Source organism: Myxine glutinosa, chromosome 9 (genome assembly GCF_964187855.1).
Source record: "Myxine glutinosa chromosome 9, kmMyxGlut1.1, whole genome shotgun sequence".
Taxonomy (NCBI): domain Eukaryota; kingdom Metazoa; phylum Chordata; class Myxini; order Myxiniformes; family Myxinidae; genus Myxine; species Myxine glutinosa.
This window is the reverse complement of record NC_136269.1, coordinates 96120923-96139429: the sequence shown is the minus strand read 5'-3', so window position 1 is coordinate 96139429 and position 18507 is coordinate 96120923. Positions and strand designations below refer to the sequence as shown.

At 45.8% G+C, this 18507-nt stretch overlaps 1 protein-coding gene across 2 annotated transcripts in view; it reads left to right on the top strand.

The window, feature by feature from the left end:
- Positions 1-5370: 5370 nt before the first annotated feature.
- LOC137435216 (FACT complex subunit SPT16) overlaps positions 5371-18507 on the top strand; it is a 109580-nt gene continuing 96443 nt past the window's right edge. Inside the window, exons 1-2 of one of the 2 annotated variants that reach the window (XM_068128798.2) lie at positions 5371-5745; positions 9706-9798. In XM_068128798.2, coding sequence (XP_067984899.2) covers positions 5563-5745; positions 9706-9798 — 276 coding nt within the window. In that variant the 5' untranslated portion in view covers positions 5371-5562. The remainder of the gene's footprint in view (positions 5746-9705; positions 9799-18507) is intronic. The other variant, XM_068128797.2, reaches the window with a different exon arrangement.

Genomic DNA, 18507 nt, shown 5'->3' with positions numbered 1-18507 from the left:
AGCCATAAAAAAATGGAAATTGACCATTTAATGCAACCTTGACCTTTGACCTAAAAAAAATCGGCATTTCGCTTTTGATTGGTGCACCATCAGTGAGCCAATATGCAAATTCTTAAAATTTCAGGCCAATTGGATGAAAATTGACGATTTTACATGATTTTGACCTTTTGACCAAATTATTAGTTTGTCTTCATATTGTCATAATAAAGCTTTGTTGAAAATTTGATGACAAAACTCAAATGGTGAATTTAAATTTCAGGTCAATTGGATGAGAAATTGATGATTTCATGTGACGCTGACCTTTGACCTTTTGACAAAATGATCAATTTGTCTTTTTTATATTGTCATAATACTTCGTTGAAAGCTCAAATGGTTTAAAAAAAAAGTTACGATCTCGGGCACACGTGTAGAGGTCAATCCCCCAACGGGAATGATCACCTGAACAACTCGGACAATTCACAGGAAGATTTATTAAGGATATTTACGTGTACATGGGAGACAGCAGCAGCGTGTAGGCTCAAGGCGATGCAAACAAATCCGCCCTGATGTCTGCACACAATTTGTAGGCACCCTGCTCCACATCTGCACTGCTATCTGGCCTAATATAATCTCTAGTGTAAGCATGGTAACACGTTTTGTGGGAGAAGTGAGCTTTAGTGGCTACAAACTCGCCAGATGCAATGGCCAATACTTTCTCATCCTTCTTCAGTGTAGCCACTTGTCGGATATTATAATCTAAACAAAGTTCTTGGGACTGGGTAAGAGGCTCCTGGGTATGTGACTTTCTGATGTACTTGCTACTCTTATCACAAAAAATACAGACATCCTCATACACCTGAGAACTACTCGCAACTGGATCATTTGAAGACTTTCTTTGCTCCTGACTGATCAAATCATGTGGGTCTAATACAGTTGAGTACTTTTTTGTGCGTAAATGAGTTCCAACAGTCCCTGCGATAGGATATCTTAGGAAGAGTATCATCAGATGATGACAATTTCAAGATAGTTTCAAAGGCATGTATCCGGGCAGCTTCACGCAATGTGTCCCATGACAACAGGTCTCTTGGACTTACTAGTTCTGCAATGGGAGCTTCAGATGAACATATTATGCATGCCTTCCATTCAGCAGAGGGAGTACGAGGTCTCTTGCATGGAACTTCTTCTTCAGAATCCATGCCTGACATCTATTGAAACAGAGATGGGGTGGGTTGTTCGACATCCATTCATCGACACATTCATGACTGGTCAAGTGCATATCGAGCTGATTCTGTTTCAAACTTGAAAGAACAAGGTCACCTGACATTGTGGGTCTTTCTCTCGTTTAGCTGAGTAATCCGACAAATTTTATGTTGATCAGTTAAAACGTAAACCAACAATCTGCTTGGAGGCTTTCTATGATAGTTTCGATACGGTCTGGCACCCCGCCCTGCCCACCAAACTCTCCTCGTATGGTATCCATGGAAACCTCCACGCATGGCTTGCAGACTTCCTTTCTGGTCACAGTCAACGTGTGGCCATGAATGGAATTCTTTCTTCTCCCCTTCCTGTTCAGGCTGGAGTTCCTCAAGGCAGTGTTCCAGGCCCTGTGCTTTTTCTGGTCTTCATTAATGATCTCTCCGACTCTCTGGAAAATCCTCTCCATGTCTTTGCTGATGACGCCACTCTCTGCCGCTACATATCCCAACCCTCAGTTCGGCAGGCAGCAGCCTCTTCACTCTCTGCAGACCTGGACAATATCACAAACTGGTCAAACAAGTGGAACATGTCTTTCAATCCTGACAAATCTCACACTCTCACTTTGTCTCTCTGAAAAGACCATCTGGACAACCCTCCCATCTACTTTCTGAACAATCCTCTTGAAGAAGTTCTGTCGTTCAAGCTTTTGGGTCTCACTATCTGCCATGATCTTTCCTGGGAAAACCACATTGCCAAGCTGGCCTCCAAAGCCAGTCGCTAATTGGGCATCGTCCGTCGTGCGAAGTCCTTCCTTGGCACACCTGAGCTCCTCACCAAATACAAGGCTTTCATCCGCAGCTCAATGGAATACTGCTCTCCCCTCTGGGCTGGTGCTCCTGCCTCACACCTAGCTCGGCTTCACGCGGTTGAAACCAAAGCATTCAGAATCATTGGAATCTCCCGTGATGAAGCTGATTCTGAGGGCCTTTCTCTCTCTCTCACCGTCGGCAGGTAGGTGGTCTTTCTGTCTTCTACCGACTTCTCTCCGGCCAACCCCCCCACCCCCACCCCCCCCCCCCCTGCTCTGTCTGTGCTCTGTCCCACCAAATATTCCTGCAGGACACACAAGATCTGCCAGCAAGTGTCTTCTGGTGAAACTGCCAAAATCAAAACTCTCTGCTCACATTCACTCCTTCATTCATCTTTTCTCCCGCCTCTGGAACAAACTCCCACACTCTCTTCAATCCCTCTCCTCCCTCCAGGTCTTTAAAACAGCTGTTCACCACCATCTCTTATCTTCCCCCATCCAAAACCTTGATCTTTTCTACCCCCAGTAAAGCGCCCCAAATCCGCCTCTTTGAATCCCCAGCTTCTTTCCTGAAATTCCTAGAAGTGTTCATTTGCTTTGTACCGTGTACCCCTCCCTCCCCCAGCCCTCCCCCTTCCACAGTTCTACCAGCATCCCTGTTCTCTTCTGTTGTTGTGCTTGTGTGCCTCCCTCTAGTTTGTCACTTGCTGGTTTGAGATGCTGGTTTGTCACTTGTGCAGGCATAAACATAACGAAGTTGGTCGAGTGTGTGACTTGACTTTGAACCATACAATGACAGAGCATATTTTGTGGCAGTGCTGACGACATTGGTTGTATCTCTGGTTTGGCCTAACCGTGACAGTGGTGCCAAGTGTGCAATGTTTTGCTTGAGTTTCGAATATGCAGTGCGTTTCCCGACTTTGAACAGCGAGGAGGTTGTGTCACAGCCACTTATAGCATGTGATGCTGGCAAGCAACTTGACGTATCCTGACCGATGTCGTCCGTTATTCTGTTGACAGGAATGAATCTCTGACGATTCGTTGTTTTTGTACAGTGACCTGCATTCATGTACACTTTGGTGTCCCCAAAGACATGCCTTTCCCACAGTAATAGATGAGTAGGACCAACACGTCAGTGTCATCACATCGTACAATGACCCTTGAGTGTGCTCTGGCGAGATGGATAGCATGTAGCAGGAGCCGTGTGTCAGCCTCCTCATGTGTGCTGAACAATTCAGGTAGTTCCCGGATGCCTCTATGATCCACAACTTTAACTAGCAGGCCATCGTTAAAGCCTCCTGCCAGTGTGACAGATTGGTTTTCCTCAAGCTGCAATTGGGCGGCTACTGTCAAGTAACTGCAGAGGAAATTGGCAAGCGCTGATTTGTTTGTGGTGTTCTTCAGGAACTTCCTGTAGTTTGGAACTGTGCGTTGTCCATCGATGACATATCTGGGTGTTGACTCTCCACCAGTGCGACGTTCTCTTTCCAGCTGCTTGATAGAGAGTGGTACATCATACCTGTCAAAAACCAATGTAACTGATGTCACACCTTGGTTACTAGCAAGCAGTGACTGAATCTTCTGCATTATGGTACGTCCGAGATCGTCAAATGTGTCAAACTGGGCTTCATCAAGTGCCTGAAGTAGTGCCATCCCATCAATGACATAAGCAGTATCATGTTGGTCAGAGGGTTCGAGCACCTGGACTTCCTCGCAATTAGCTTCTAACTTCTTTGCCAGATCCGCCTTGTTGGTTTTTCGCATTGTCCCATCATTGTTGAAGAGGGACGGTGGCACAGGAGCCAGTTCATGTGTCAGGACTTGTTCCAGACTGACATCGCGTTTCTTTGAGACAGCAAGCAGCCGCCGGAAAAGTACTTCTGAATCCACCATCAATTTATCTCGTTTGTTGGTTTTCATGGGTTTTGACATGTCCGCAAACGTTGGTGTCTTTGTTCGTGAGTCTGTTTCCCAGAAACTCTTGGTCTGGTCAGCAAGAAGTCGCTTTTCGATAAAACTTTTGTTGCATTTCTGGGCGTCTGTTAAGAAATGTCCAAGTCCGTTTGATACTTCTTGTGAAGCAACCTGGCCTGTGGCGATGTTGACCAATTCGTCAGGTACAGTACGTAGGTCAAACGGATTTTGTGCGTTTGATACAAATTCCGTGATCTTGGTAACATCTTGTTCATCCCTTACCATCCTTGTCTTTCCATGCTCAGCGTGGTTTGTGGAAGCTACTTCAGTGTCCCCATCACAGAGTTCTTTAAAAGCCTCTGTATATTGTGCTGTGACATGTCGAGTGACCATCCATCTGGTAAGGGCACCTTTCCTCAAGGTAAACCCGATGACACCTCCCTGGCTCTTCCCCTCACGGTTAATTGTTTGTTCAAGTGCTTGGTCACTAGCAACAGCATTGAACCGGCGCAAAGACCTACGGACCACAAATCCACCTTCCTGCAGATATTGATAGGATTTTGGGTGCAATTCCCGAAGTGATAGCATATCATTCAAATATCCTGGCAAATATTTGGCATAATTTCCTCTGTCTGCAGCTCGGCACCAGGGTATAGTCTCACAGACGGCGTTGAGATGGAGTTCGAACAGTCCCTCGCGCTCTGCTCTCAGAAGTCGCCGCAAGATGTTTACTCCCTGCATAAATGTATCCCAGTTGGCAAATGTTGCAGACTGCGTCCTACCTGCATTTGTGAACTCTTGTTGTAGTGCTTGCAAAGGTGCTATGTGCTCTGATTCAAGTTGTTTCGTCAGTGTTATTGCGGATTCCCTGTCTCCTGCATTGAAAGCATTCTGGATCTCTCTCACAAGCCTGTACATGTCGTCTTTGGGCAACATGGTGTGTTCCTGTTGTTGCAACCATGTCCAAAATGCTTCCTGATAGAGGCGGTATAAAGCCTCCAACACCAGCTTCATTGCTCTGTTTCCTCTGGATACTTGCTTTCCTTGGAGCACCAGCTTTGCAGTTGCGGGTGCATAGACGTCTGAGTCCACCAGCATTGAAAGGAGACCACCATCGCCATACAGTTTTCCAATACTTGCTACAAATGACATTGTTAAATGCATGCCACCCAGTCGCATTGTAAGCTTTCCATCTAGAGCTGCAGGCTTATTCCACATGATCTGCTGAGCCTTGCTGTAGATCGCACAGTCAGCTGTTACTAGGATATGTGGTTGTCCGAGTTTAGCAGCGATCTGGACCAACCTCAGGAGGATGGTGTATATGGTGTTGTTCGTACCGTACGTGTTCGTACGGCGTGGCGTCAACCGGAAACCCTTGTACTACAAGTTTTATCAACTTTATGACGGGCCTTCCAAATCCAAAGTTCTCCAACGCTCCGATAAGACCGTCTCCGTCTATTTCATCCCTCTTTACTGTTCCTTTTTTATATTATATTGTGTTCTCATCCGTTATGTGTTCTTGTTCTTGGACTTTGTATACAAAAGAAGCTCATAGTTTGTGGTGTATAGATCACATATTTTAGCCAGGCTGGTTTCCGTTTATAATTGCAATAACTTATAATGTAAATCGTTTATAATGTAGCGACGAGAATATTTTGACCGAGATGATATCTAAATATTCGCATATCTTGATAACCAAACAACGAAAAACAAAGCTAGTTGTTGAGGTGTCCGGTTTGTCGCGCTACGCGCTATCACTCTCCGCAGTCGAATTAGCTGCCATGGCGCTTTCTTTGGACAAAGAAGCTTTCTACCGGCGCGTGAGGCGTTTGTACAACAATTGGCAGGTGAGTTTCAGTCAGATAAATGCATTTTGTAATGACTTTGAAGGGCTTTTATGCTTGATATCCGACTTCTTCACTTTGGCTTTCTTAAATTAATTGCTTGAAGAATTAAATTTAACTTTTCTCAATGTCGCCCGAAACACTTTTATTCGATGCAATATTTATGCAGAGATGTGTGAAAGCATAAACATTTCTTCACGAATTGGGGGTGATTTATTTATTGTTTCGTCTTTGTGTGTTGCTTTAAAACACTCCGGGAGACCGGGACCGAGTGACTCGTGTTCGATTTCCCGCCAAATGGCGTATCGAACAATTATTTAATTAATCCTTACGTTTTCTACTCTTTGACTTATTATTTCCATCAAAATGAGTACTTCTGGGTTGGTTGACTATAATCTTGAGTTTCTTAAAAAAAAAATGCTCATTCGAAATGTTCTTTGTAGGCTATAGAAATGATGAAAGAGGCTGTGTACATACTCGCGAAGCAAAGGTGGAAGTAGTTGTACTTGTAGTGAACGAGTTTTTGAATAATCAAACAAATCAAATCGACATTTCGTTTGAATGATTCAGGTTTTTGAGTGCGTGTGATCATCTTTCTCCCTTGAATGTTCTGTGTTGATTATTTGTTCTTCCTCGTTTGCCCAAATACACTGATATGTACATGTGCCGGTGGTAGCTCAATAAAGTAGAAACGATGAGTGTGTACGGGGGAGAGATACACGTGCTTTTCAAGTTGTGGGGAACCCTGTCTCACTCGTTCAAAGGTGTGGGGAACCCTGTCTCACTCGTTCCAAGTTGTGGGGAACCCTGTCTCACTCGTTCAAAGATGTGGGGAACCCTGTCTCACTCGTTCAAAGGTGTGGGGAACCCTGTCTCACTCGTTCAAAGGTGTGGGGAACCCTGTCTCACTCGTTCCAAGTTGTGGGGAACCCTGTCTCACTCGTTCAAAGGTGTGGGGAACCCTGTCTCACTCGTTCCAAGGTGTGGGGAACCCTGTCTCACTCGTTCCAAGGTGTGGGGAACCCTGTCTCACTCGTTCCAAGGTGTGGGGAACCCTGTCTCACTCGTTCAAAGGTGTGGGGAACCCTGTCTCACTCGTTCCAAGTTGTGGGGAACCCTGTCTCACTCGTTCCAAGGTGTGGGGAACCCTGTCTCACTCGTTCCACGTTGTGGGGAACCCTGTCTCACTCGTTCCAAGGTGTGGGGAACCCTGTCTCACTCGTTCAAAGGTGTGGGGAACCCTGTCTCACTCGTTCCAAGGTGTGGGGAACCCTGTCTCACTCGTTCCAAGTTATGGGGAACCCTGTCTCACTCGTTCCAAGGTGTGGGGAACCCTGTCTCACTCGTTCCAAGGTGTGGGGAACCCTGTCTCACTCGTTCCAAGGTGTGGGGAACCCTGTCTCACTCGTTCCAAGTTGTGGGAAACCCTGTCTCACTCGTTCCAAGGTGTGGGGAACCCTGTCTCACTCGTTCCAAGGTGTGGGGAACCCTGTCTCACTCGTTCCAAGTTGTGGGGAACCCTGTCTCACTCGTTCCAAGGTGTGGGGAACCCTGTCTCACTCGTTCCAAAGTGTGGGGAACCCTGTCTCACTCGTTCCAAGGTGTGGGGAACCCTGTCTCACTCGTTCAAAGGTGTGGGGAACCCTGTCTCACTCGTTCCAAAGTGTGGGGAACCCTGTCTCACTCGTTCCAAGGTGTGGGGAACCCTGTCTCACTCGTTCAAAGGTGTGGGGAACCCTGTCTCACTCGTTCAAAGGTGTGGGGAACCCTGTCTCACTCGTTCAAAGGTGTAGGGAACCCTGTCTCACTCGTTCCAAGGTGTGGGGAACCCTGTCTCACTCGTTCCAAGGTGTGGGGAACCCTGTCTCGTGTTTCACTCGTTCCTAGGTGTGGGGAACCCTGTCTCACTCGTTCCAAGGTGTGGGGAACTCTGTCTCACTCGTTCTAAGGTGTGGGGAACCCTGTCTCACTCGTTCCAAGGTGTGGGGAACCCTGTCTCACTCGTTCCAAGTTGTGGGGAACCCTGTCTCACTCGTTCCAAGGTATGGGGAACCCTGTCTCACTCGTTCCAAGGTGTGGGGAACCCTGTCTCACTCGTTCCAAGGTGTGGGGAACCCTGTCTCACTCGTTCCAAGTTGTGGGGAACCCTGTCTCACTCGTTCCAAGGTGTGGGGAACCCTGTCTCGTGTCTCACTCGTTCCTAGGTGTGGGGAACCCTGTCTCACTCGTTATAAGGTATGGGGAACCCTGTCTCACTCGTTCCAAGTTGTGGGGAACCCTGTCTCACTCGTTCAAAGGTGTGGGGAACCCTGTCTCACTCGTTCCAAGGTGTGGGGAACCCTGTCTCACTCGTTCCAAGGTGTGGGGAACCCTGTCTCACTCGTTACAAGGTGTGGGGAACCCTGTCTCACTCGTTCCAAGGTGTGGGGAACCCTGTCTCACTCGTTCCAAGGTGTGGGGAACCCTGTCTCACTCGTTCCAAGGTGTGGGGAACCCTGTCTCACTCGTTCCAAGGTGTGGGGAACCCTGTCTCACTCGTTCCAAGGTGTGGGGAACCCTGTCTCGTGTTTCACTCGTTCCTAGGTGTGGGGAACCCTGTCTCACTCGTTCTAAGGTGTGGGGAACCCTGTCTCACTCGTTCCAAGGTGTGGGGAACCCTGTCTCACTCGTTCCAAGGTGTGGGGAACCCTGTCTCACTCGTTCCAAGTTGTGGGGAACCCTGTCTCACTCGTTCCAAGGTATGGGGAACCCTGTCTCACTCGTTCCAAGGTGTGGGGAACCCTGTCTCGTGTCTCACTCGTTCCTAGGTGTGGGGAACCCTGTCTCACTCGTTCTAAGGTATGGGGAACCCTGTCTCACTCGTTCCAAGTTGTGGGGAACCCTGTCTCACTCGTTCAAAGGTGTGGGGAACCCTGTCTCACTCGTTCCAAGGTGTGGGGAACCCTGTCTCACTCGTTACAAGGTGTGGGGAACCCTGTCTCACTCGTTCCAAGGTGTGGGGAACCCTGTCTCACTCGTTCCAAGGTGTGGGGAACCCTGTCTCACTTGTTACAAGGTGTGGGGAACCCTGTCTCACTCGTTCCAAGGTGTGGGGAACCCTGTCTCACCCGTTACAAGGTGTGGGGAACCCTGTCTCACTCGTTCCAAGGTGTGGGGAACCCTGTCTCACTCGTTCCAAGGTGTGGGGAACCCTGTCTCACTCGTTCCAAGGTGTGGGGAACTCTGTCTCACTCGTTCCAAGGTGTGGGGAACCCTGTCTCACTCGTTGTGACCTTGCTCAACATGAGGGTGTTTACTTTAAAACTGAACTTTGCTTTGTATAAATTTTTATTTTAAAATCATTTAAATATATTTGATTGTTGTGGTTTTTATTATTCGTCCTCTCCTTAGTTTTAATGCCATTTATTCAAATCAAAGTACAGTTTATAAATTTGTGGCTGAATGGATGGCCTAGCTCGTGGCATGCACACTCGCCTCTAAGCTGTCTAGCCTGGATTTGAATCCGACCCAGCTCTTAACGGTCGACCCGGTGTTTCACAGGCAGGGAATTCATCAACGTGCTTTACCTTGATGGACGTTAAACGGGTGTCCCATCTGTCAGCATGCGTTGGTTGGCGTTAGAGATCCCTACGGTGTCCACGAAGAGCGGGCGAGCTGTGCAAGGGAATGTTTTCCAAGTTTTAAGAAAATAATGGTCACAGGGTTTCAGCATGGGGAGAGCACCCAATTCTCTCTTTCTAAATATGTATGTTATAGCTCCCAGTGGGTTTGGGGGGGGAGCAGGTTAGGGGCTGGGTAGGGGGGTTGGAGGGGGTGGGGAGTAAGGATTACAAGCCACACTAAAATACACTGGTCGGTCTGATGGAATTAACCCATCTGGAAGGATGGGTTCTTCACGTGTAAAATAGAATGAGAGAAGTCTGATGACATTTGTTATTTTGTGCATTTCTGATTGGCCCACAGAAGGGAGATTATGAACTGAAGACGGTCGACGCGTTTGTAGTTTCGGTCGGAGAGAATGAAGGAACAGTGTACTCAAAATCTACGGCTTTGCAGGTCAGTGTGCTCACAACCAGCGATATTGATCATTTTGTTTTGTTGCTATTGTTCCTTTTTAACAACGACCAATTTACTCCACCAAAGACTGTGATGGGATGGCCATATAACAACAATTCGTTGTTGTGACCTCCATTTATTCCGTTCACCAACAATCATGTGATGGTTGGGTTTTCAGTGCCACCCACCAGAATGCCGTGACGTCGATAGCTTTGACAAAAGTCTGTTCTTTTTTTAAAAATTATTATTATTATTATTTTTTTTGTATACCAAGTTGAGGCTCGTGTAAGAGCTAACACATAGAACATATAATAAAAGGAGCGGGAGACAGACAAGAGGGGGAGAGAGGAAAGCACAACTGTCAGGGATTTCATATAACCTGAGAAAAGTAATAAAACCGGGCAGCAGTGGTCCGTCCATTGCTAGGGAACTGATGGGACATCTGGGAAAAGTGATAAAACAAAGGGCAGCTGTGATACCTGTCCTTTGCCTGACCTCGGTAAACAACTCCTGTTATTGCATTATCTCTTGGCCTTCCAGAAGGGTGCATGGGTAAGGGACATAGTTTTCTCCTGACCGAAAAGCCAGGTGCCTTATCTGGTTTCTTTCACAGCCTTTGAGCATACTATATAAGATGCTGGCAAGCTTAGTTTGAGAGAGCTGTGTTGGATAAGCTGAGTGTTACTTGCTTACATGCCAGCTCATCTTCCATGTACATGTCTTATTTTAATAAATTTTCCTGTGAATGTTCTGACGCTGCTGAGTGTTACCTGACAAGTTTGTCAGGTGATCATTCCTGTTTGGGGGGTGACCCTTGACACAACAACAGCAGATAACAGGGGCATTGGGAGATCTGTGGAAGGGAGAGGGCTGGGGTGGGGTGCATGGGATAAACAAGATGAACACTATAGGGGATTTCAGGAAAGAAAACAGATTTTGAAGGAGGTGGATTTAGGGTGGATCAACGGGGGTAGAAAGGATCAAGGTTTTGGATGGGGGAAGACAAGAGATGGTGGTGAACAGCTATTTTGAAGACCTGGAGGGAGGAGTGGGAGTTTGTTCCAGAGGTGGGAGAAAAGAGGAATGAAAGCTGTATAACTAGAGTTAGAAGCATCTGATGTCTCTCTTATACTTTTGTCTTTTCTCTCTGTCTCTAAGTCTCTCTGTCTCTGTCTCTGTCTCTGTCTCTATCTCTCTTTCTATGTCTCTCTCTCTCTCTCTCTCTCTCTCTCTCTCTGTCTCTGTCTCTGTCTCTGTCTCTGTCTCTGTCTCTCTGTCTCCTCTCTCTCTGTCTCCTCTCTCTCTCCTCTCTCTCTCTCTCTCTCTCTTCTCTCTCTCTCTCTCTCTCTTCTCTCTCTCTCTCTCTCTCTCTCTCTCTCTCTCTCTCTCTCTGCCTCTCTGTCTCTCTGTCTCTCTGTCTGTCTCTCTGTCTCTCTCTCTGTCTCTCTGTCTCTCTCTCTCTCTCTCTCTCTCTCTCTCTCTCTCTCGCCATCTCGCCATCTCGCCATCTCACCATCTGCTGGCTGGTGCGTTGGGTGTGGTGTCATGGCGGCTTCTCGCTTCGTGTCGTGAGTGCTCTGTTTTGGCTGTTTGTCCTCCCGCCCCCCCACCCCCCCAATTCCCCCCTTCGTGTCCTTGTTTCTATTTGTAAAGCTTCCCTGTGTTTCCCCTTCTATGTTGAGACGAGAGAGAGAGCCATAGAGCACACTTATCGTGCAGGTTAAGTTAATCGTCGTTTTTGGGTGGTTCCCTGTTGTTTTTTTCCCCGACTTATTTTCTTCACTTCAAACCTTTTTTTCTCGCTTATATTTCCTTAGTTTGTTTTTTTAACGCTCGCTTTCCCTAAGCTGGGAAAGTCGGCGTGCATTACTAACCTCCTCTTCCCGAGCTGGGAGGACGAGGTCGAGCCTCGTGTGTTCAAACATGGTGGCGGCTCATTCGCAGCGATATGCAGCGTTTGAGCAATTATCACGTGAGCATGGCATTGCGTGTTCTCCACCCGAGGGTGTTTCAGCAGAAGCCATTGTTCTCGCGATCGGGAACATGATCGGGTTTGATAAGGTACGTGCCGCATCGCGTATGAACAAGCGGGTTATCGTGTTTGTGTCCGATGTGGAGCACGTTGCTCTCATCGTACAACAAGGATTGTCCCTCGACTCCGGACACTTTGTTATGGTTTATCCCTTGGATACTCCTGCTCAGAAAGTGGTTATTTCAAACGTACCACCATTCCTCAATACCGATACAATCCTTGCAGCACTGCAGCGATATGGTCAATGTGTGTCCCCATTAATAATGCTCCCTTTGGGCTGCAAGGATGAACGTGTCAGTCACGTGATGAGTTTCCGTCGACAGGTTTTTATGGTTCTCAAAAAGGAATATCCCTCCTTGAATGTTGCCTTAAAATGCACTACAAATGGTCGCGATTACCAAGTATATATCACCACCGACACTCTAAAGTGCTTTGGTTGTGGTGCAGTGGGACACATGAAACGGTTTTGCCGCCATCAGAAGGAACAGCCAAACATGGTTGAAACGGGAAACAATGACTCACAGATTAATGTTGACGTTTCCTGCTCGACAAATGTGCAGGATAAACCAGGTAAACAAGTGGACACGCCCCCTCCCGTTGAACCAATGGACAGCGCAAATGAGGGGTTTGTTACCGTTTCCAAAGTTAAAAAACCTAAATTGGCTGTAAGAAGTGCGTCACCTTCTGGGAAAAGGCAAATCAGTGGAAACTCCATCGCTGGAATTCAATGTGATAACAGGTTTGCCTTATTAAAGGAAAAGGATACCTCCACTAGTACAAACATTATCAAGGAAAAAGTGGATTCTAATTTTCCAATCCCGTGAGTGTTCCTGATCCCTCAGACAGTGTCATCTCACACGAGGATGTTCATTGGGCAGCTTCCTCCTGTCAATCGCAAGAGGAGGAAAAGCACTTAAAATCTCTCCCTAAAAAAGGAATAAATGAGGAAAATAAGGGCACAGAGAGAATAAAACCACCGCTTAGAGGCCATTTTCCCCCGCAAAGCGGGGGTTGGCCTTTTCGGGGACCGTGGTTGTTGTTGTTTTCTGGTCCCCTTTTTTTGAAGCAATGTTTTACGGCCGGATGCCCTTCCTGCCGCCAACCCTGTTTGTCGCCTTTTTACGATAAACAGGGAATTACCAGTGTACTGGTACTCAATTTGCCAACCTCGGAAGGATGACAGGCTGAGTCAACCCCCCTGGCGTTAATTCAGCGATCGACCGGGATTCAAACCCAGGATCCTTGGATCCTAAGCTGGCACCCTAGCCGCTAGCCCAACACCAGGGACTCTGGACCCAACACCAGGGACAGAGAGAATAAAAGAGGATAATTTAAATCCACTGAAGGAGAGTGACATCCATGAACCGAGCATCGTGGTCATGTCACAAACATGCTTGGAGTCCCCCACCTCACATCCCGAAGAAGATTCAAATGTGATTCCGGCACAAAACGTTCCTGAAGAAGTTTCTTTTATTGAAACTGAGCAATCATGTGATGTGCGCCAGGAAGCTGAAACACCAATTGATTCCCCAAATGAGGAATCTGATGGTGAGGGTCAAGAGGAGTCGTCCCAGATTCTAAAGGCTGTAAATAGCCCTTCGGATGACGAGCTTCGGGACTTTTTGAGAGATTCCTATCGGAAAAGGAACATTGAACTGAAAGATCATTTCCCCGATCTTCAGGTGTTGATTTTTAAATTGAAGGAAATTGTGCGTAGCCCTGACACTCCAAATTTCACTGATGCTCAGAAGCATCGGCTAAGAAAAATGATCCAGAAAGCTCGGCAGGAGCTTCGGAAATGAGGTCCCTATGGGTTTTTTGATCGATCCATTTAGTTATTTATCTTCTTTCTTTTTCTGAAAGAATGAGTGTTAGTTTTGGCAGTCTAAACATTAACGGTGGTGTTAGTTTAGAACGCAAAGTTTAGGTAAAAGATCTGACCCGGCGTTTGCACCTGGATGTCTTGTTACTGCAAGAAAGGCATGGAGATCTGAATGGCCAAGCCCAGTGGAGAAGGCTAATGAAGGGCCAGTGGTTCTTCAGTGATATCAATTGTCTCCTCCTCATTAACAATCTCACAAGTTAAATATAATGAAATAATTCCCGGGCATCTGGCTTGTCTTCAATTCACTGCCAATAATCAAATCTTTGTTTTTGTAAACATATATGCTCCCTGTAAGAATGCTGAAAGGCACAACTTCTTTCTAAAGCTAGAGGATTTTCCGAGTACAATTGACTTAAATTGCTCTTTTATAATGAGTGGCGACTTCAACTGCACTCGTGACCCTGCATTAGATAGAAACAGTGCGGCGCCACATCCTAGATCTGCCAAACCCTTGGAGAAAATCATCAAGACGACGGGATTAATAGATGTCTGGCGTATTCAACACCCTATGCAGCGGCAGTTTACTTGGTCTAGATGTACGTCTCAGATACACACTCTAGCCAGGTTAGACAGAATTTATGTCAATACTGTAATGCTTGACAAGATATTGAAATCTGATATCGTGCCTTCTCTTTTCTCTGATCACCTGGCTGTAACTTTGTCCTTTAAGCTTGCTCTGCAGCAACATGGCAGTCCATATTGGAAGTTCAATGTCATGTTGCTGGAAAATGCTGCTTTTTGTGAAGCTTTCAAAGTGTTTTTGTTTAGCCTCAAAGAAAGAAGGAATAATTTTTATAACCCGATATTATGGTGGGACGACGCGAAGGCACAGATCGCTGTCTTTTGCCAACAGTTTAACTATTTCTCTTCTTTTAGTGTAAAAAGGGAGAGGTTCACACTAGAAAAGGAAATAATGAAGTTGCAAACTGATGTGGCAAATAGCCCCAATATAACAAATTAATCATTTGCTTATAGAAAAGAAGACTCTACTAAACAACCTAGTCGAATACCAAGCAAAAGGTACAATGGTCCGTCTACGGATGGATCAGCTATATAATTTAGATGCACCGACCAAATTTTTTTTCCATTTTGATAAAAAGACTACCAATCAAAGGCAAATTGAAACCTTAAAGCTCTCAACTGGTAACACTGTGACGTCACATATAAAGAGGGAGGTTTATAATTTCTTTTCAGGCTTGTTTATGGCAAATGATGTTGACGATGGCTCAATAAGTTATTCCACATCTGACCTACCTATGCTAAGTGCTGCTCAAAGGGATCAGCTTGGCTCCTTACTTTCCTTGGAAGAGCTCTTCCTTGGAAGAGCTTACACTTTCCCTTGCTTCTTTACCTACGGGTAAATCTCCTGGATTGGACGGCCTCCCAAAAGAGTTTTATAAATCCTTTTGGCCCTTATTAGGCCCAGAACTATTGGAGGTCTTTAATAGTTCATTACGTTGTGGTGACTTGCCGATGAGCTGCCGAAGAGCAGTAATTAGTTTATTACCTAAGAAAGTAGACCCTCAGCTCATTGATAATTGGCGTCCAATCTCTCTTCTAACTTCAGATTATAAAATATTTTCTAAAGTTCTAGCTCGACGCATCGCCCCACTTCTAGAGTCGTTGATTCAAAGTGATCAGTCTTTTTGTATCCCTAACCGACAAATACGCGATAACATTTTTTTATTAAGAGATCTTTGGGATGTGTGTGAAATAAAAAAAATGACAATCTTGGTTTGATTGTGCTTGACCAAGAGAAAGCTTTTGACCGTGTAAGTCATGTATATCTTTTCAAGGTCCTAGAGTGTTTTGGACTTGGTCCTCCTTTCCTCTCCATGGTAAAACTGCTCTATAATGGCATCTACTAAATACTCAGAGTAAACTCTGAACTGACTTCACCTGTAAAGGTTGGGAGGGGTATCCGTCAGGGATGTCCTTTATCTGGTATTCTGTACTGTTTTAACCATTGAGCCTCTTTTAATCAAAGTCCGCAGCATCTTAACCGGATGCAGAAATTTGCTCACAAGACCTGTGAAAGTCTCTGCATATGCTGACGATATTTGTGTCATCGTACATAATAGCGATGAGATCAAGAAACTGGTGGACTGCTTGGACTGTTATGGTTTAGCTTCTTCAGCTTTGGTAAACTGGAACAAGTGCCAGGCAATGTGGATGGGCCCATGCCAGCTGCCTATGCCTGTCCTTCCGAAACACCTCACCTGCTCTCTCAACGGAATGAAGTACCTTGGTGTTTTCATCGGTGATGCAGCAACACAAGCGAAAAATTGGGAGGGTCTCGCTGACTCTCTCGAACAAAAGCTGCGGAAATGGAAAGGGTTGCTGGCTTTGCTTTCATACCGGGGACGAGTCCTGGTCATCAACAATCTAGCAGCATCTATACTGTGGCACAGAATCAAAGCCATTCCACCTGAACACTTTCTGCTGAATATACAGAAGACAATAATAAACTTCTTCTGGAGTGGAAAACATTGGCTTCGTCCAGAGATCTTGAATCTTCCCTTAGAGGAAGGTGGGCATGGTCTTGTGGACATCGTATGCAAGGCAATGGCCTTTGGCATCGCCTCAATCTGGCGGCTTCTCTATGGTCCATCAGACCTAGCCTGGAGGTCCACTGCTCTCCTCCTCCTCTGTCAAGCCGGCATGCTGGACTATTCATCTGGTCTATTCCTAATGAACATGAAATGTATTGATCTGTCCTTGCTTCCACCATTTTACAATATAATTTTAAATGCTTGGCGTGTTTTCATGGTCGACCGTGATTATGTTTCCTACACCAAAGAGATGTTTATGTTTTTCAATGAGCCTCTTTTCTACAACTCTCTTTTCAAAAGAATAAGAACGGAACGCTCCTTTGTTGATTATTTTGTTCAGAATGGTGTCCACAGCGTTGCTGATCTAATGATTGACAGCAAGAGATGGTTAAGTGCTGCAGCACTTGCGAATAAAGTTGGCATGTGGTCTAACCGCATAATATCTGCTGTACTATGTGAAATACTTAACGTATACCGCAGAGTTAAGGTGCACTGGGAGCAATCTGCTCGCACTGGTGATGGCCCAATTGTTTGTGAACCAAGCCTCTGTTTCCCAAATTTAGAACTCACCCCCACTGTAATGAATTCTGGTACAATAATAAAATATTTACCAAAAATACGTTTTGGATCTGCAGGGCTAGAAAATCCTGTTATATACCAGGCCTGCGTCAAAGCAATCCGGCCCTCCTTCGGAACGTGGCAGTTGAGGAAGTGGCACAATTGCTTGCCGACAGAATACCCATTCCAACCTAACTGGAAAGCCTATTATCATGTACTTATTCCCAAAAAAATCTGCCGACCTGTCGTGGAGGTTGGCACATTGGATATTACCCATTAATAAGCTCTTACATGTTTTTTCTCCTGAAATATTATCTGACCATTGTCCCTTCTGTGGTGCTCTTGAGACCGTGTCACATGCTTATATTGAATGTGCAAGCTTGATTCCTTTATTTGTTTTGCTTCATGAAATGTGCACAAAGCTTTCTTTAAACTTTACCTTGAATTCTTTTATTTTTGGCTTTGTCTCTAACACACACCCAATAGAAGTGGTTCTAGCGAACTTTCTCGTTGCCATGGCAAAGAAATCAATATATCGCACGAGAAAAATGCAAATTGAAAATCCTTTAAGATGTGCAGATAACCTCCCGGCCCGTTTTAAAGGACTTGTATTTGCCCGTATTAAAATGGAATTTTGTTTCTATACATCTATGGATAAAGTACTGATCTTTAAAAGCATATGGGCATTGAATAATGCGCTTTGCTCTGTGCAAAATGGTGTGTTGATCACAGATTGATCACTCCTCGAACATAATATGAATTTTTGTGAGGAACAAAACACTATTATTTTCTTTTCTTTTCTTGATGTATTAATGGTCTTCATGTAAATGTTCCCTTTAAAATGGTTTTGCTTGTTTTTTACATTTGATTTGTGAAATGGTTTTATTTATACTTTTACAAAATATACTTTTTGATATTTTTGTAATAAAAGGATGTAAAAGTCAAGTCTCTCCCTCTCTCTCTCTCTCTCTCTCTCTCTCTCTCTCGCTCTCTCTCTCGCTCTCTCTCTCTCTCTCTCTCTCTCTCTCTCTCCGTCTCTGTCTCCGTCTCCGTGTCTCTCTCCGTCTCCGTCTCCGTGTCTCTCTCCGTCTCCGTCTCCGTGTCTCTCTCCGTCTCCGTCTCCGTGTCTCTCTCTGTCTCTGTGTCTCTCTCTGTCTCTGTCTCTGTGTCTCTCTCTGTCTCTGTGTCTCTCTCTGTCTCTGTCTCTGTGTCTCTCTCTGTCTCTGTCTCTGTGTCTCTCTCTGTCTCTGTCTCTGTGTCTCTCTCTCTGTCTCTGTCTCTGTGTCTCTCTCTGTCTCTGTCTCTGTGTCTCTCTCTGTCTCTGTCTCTGTGTCTCTCTGTCTCTGTGTCTCTCTCTGTCTCTGTCTCTGTGTCTCTCTCTGTCTCTGTCTCTGTGTCTCTCTCTGTCTCTGTCTCTGTGTCTCTCTGTCTCTGTCTCTGTGTCTCTCTCTGTCTCTCTCTCTCTGTCTCTGTCTCTGTCTCTGTCTCTCTCTGTCTCTCTCTGTCTCTGTCTCTGTGTCTCTCTCTGTCTCTGTCTCTGTCTCTCTCTGTCTCTGTCTCTGTCTCTCTCTGTCTCTGTCTCTGTCTCTCTCTGTCTCTGTCTCTCTCTGTCTCTGTCTCTCTCTGTCTCTCTCTGTCTCTGTCTCTCTCTGTCTCTGTCTCTCTCTGTCTCTGTCTGTCTC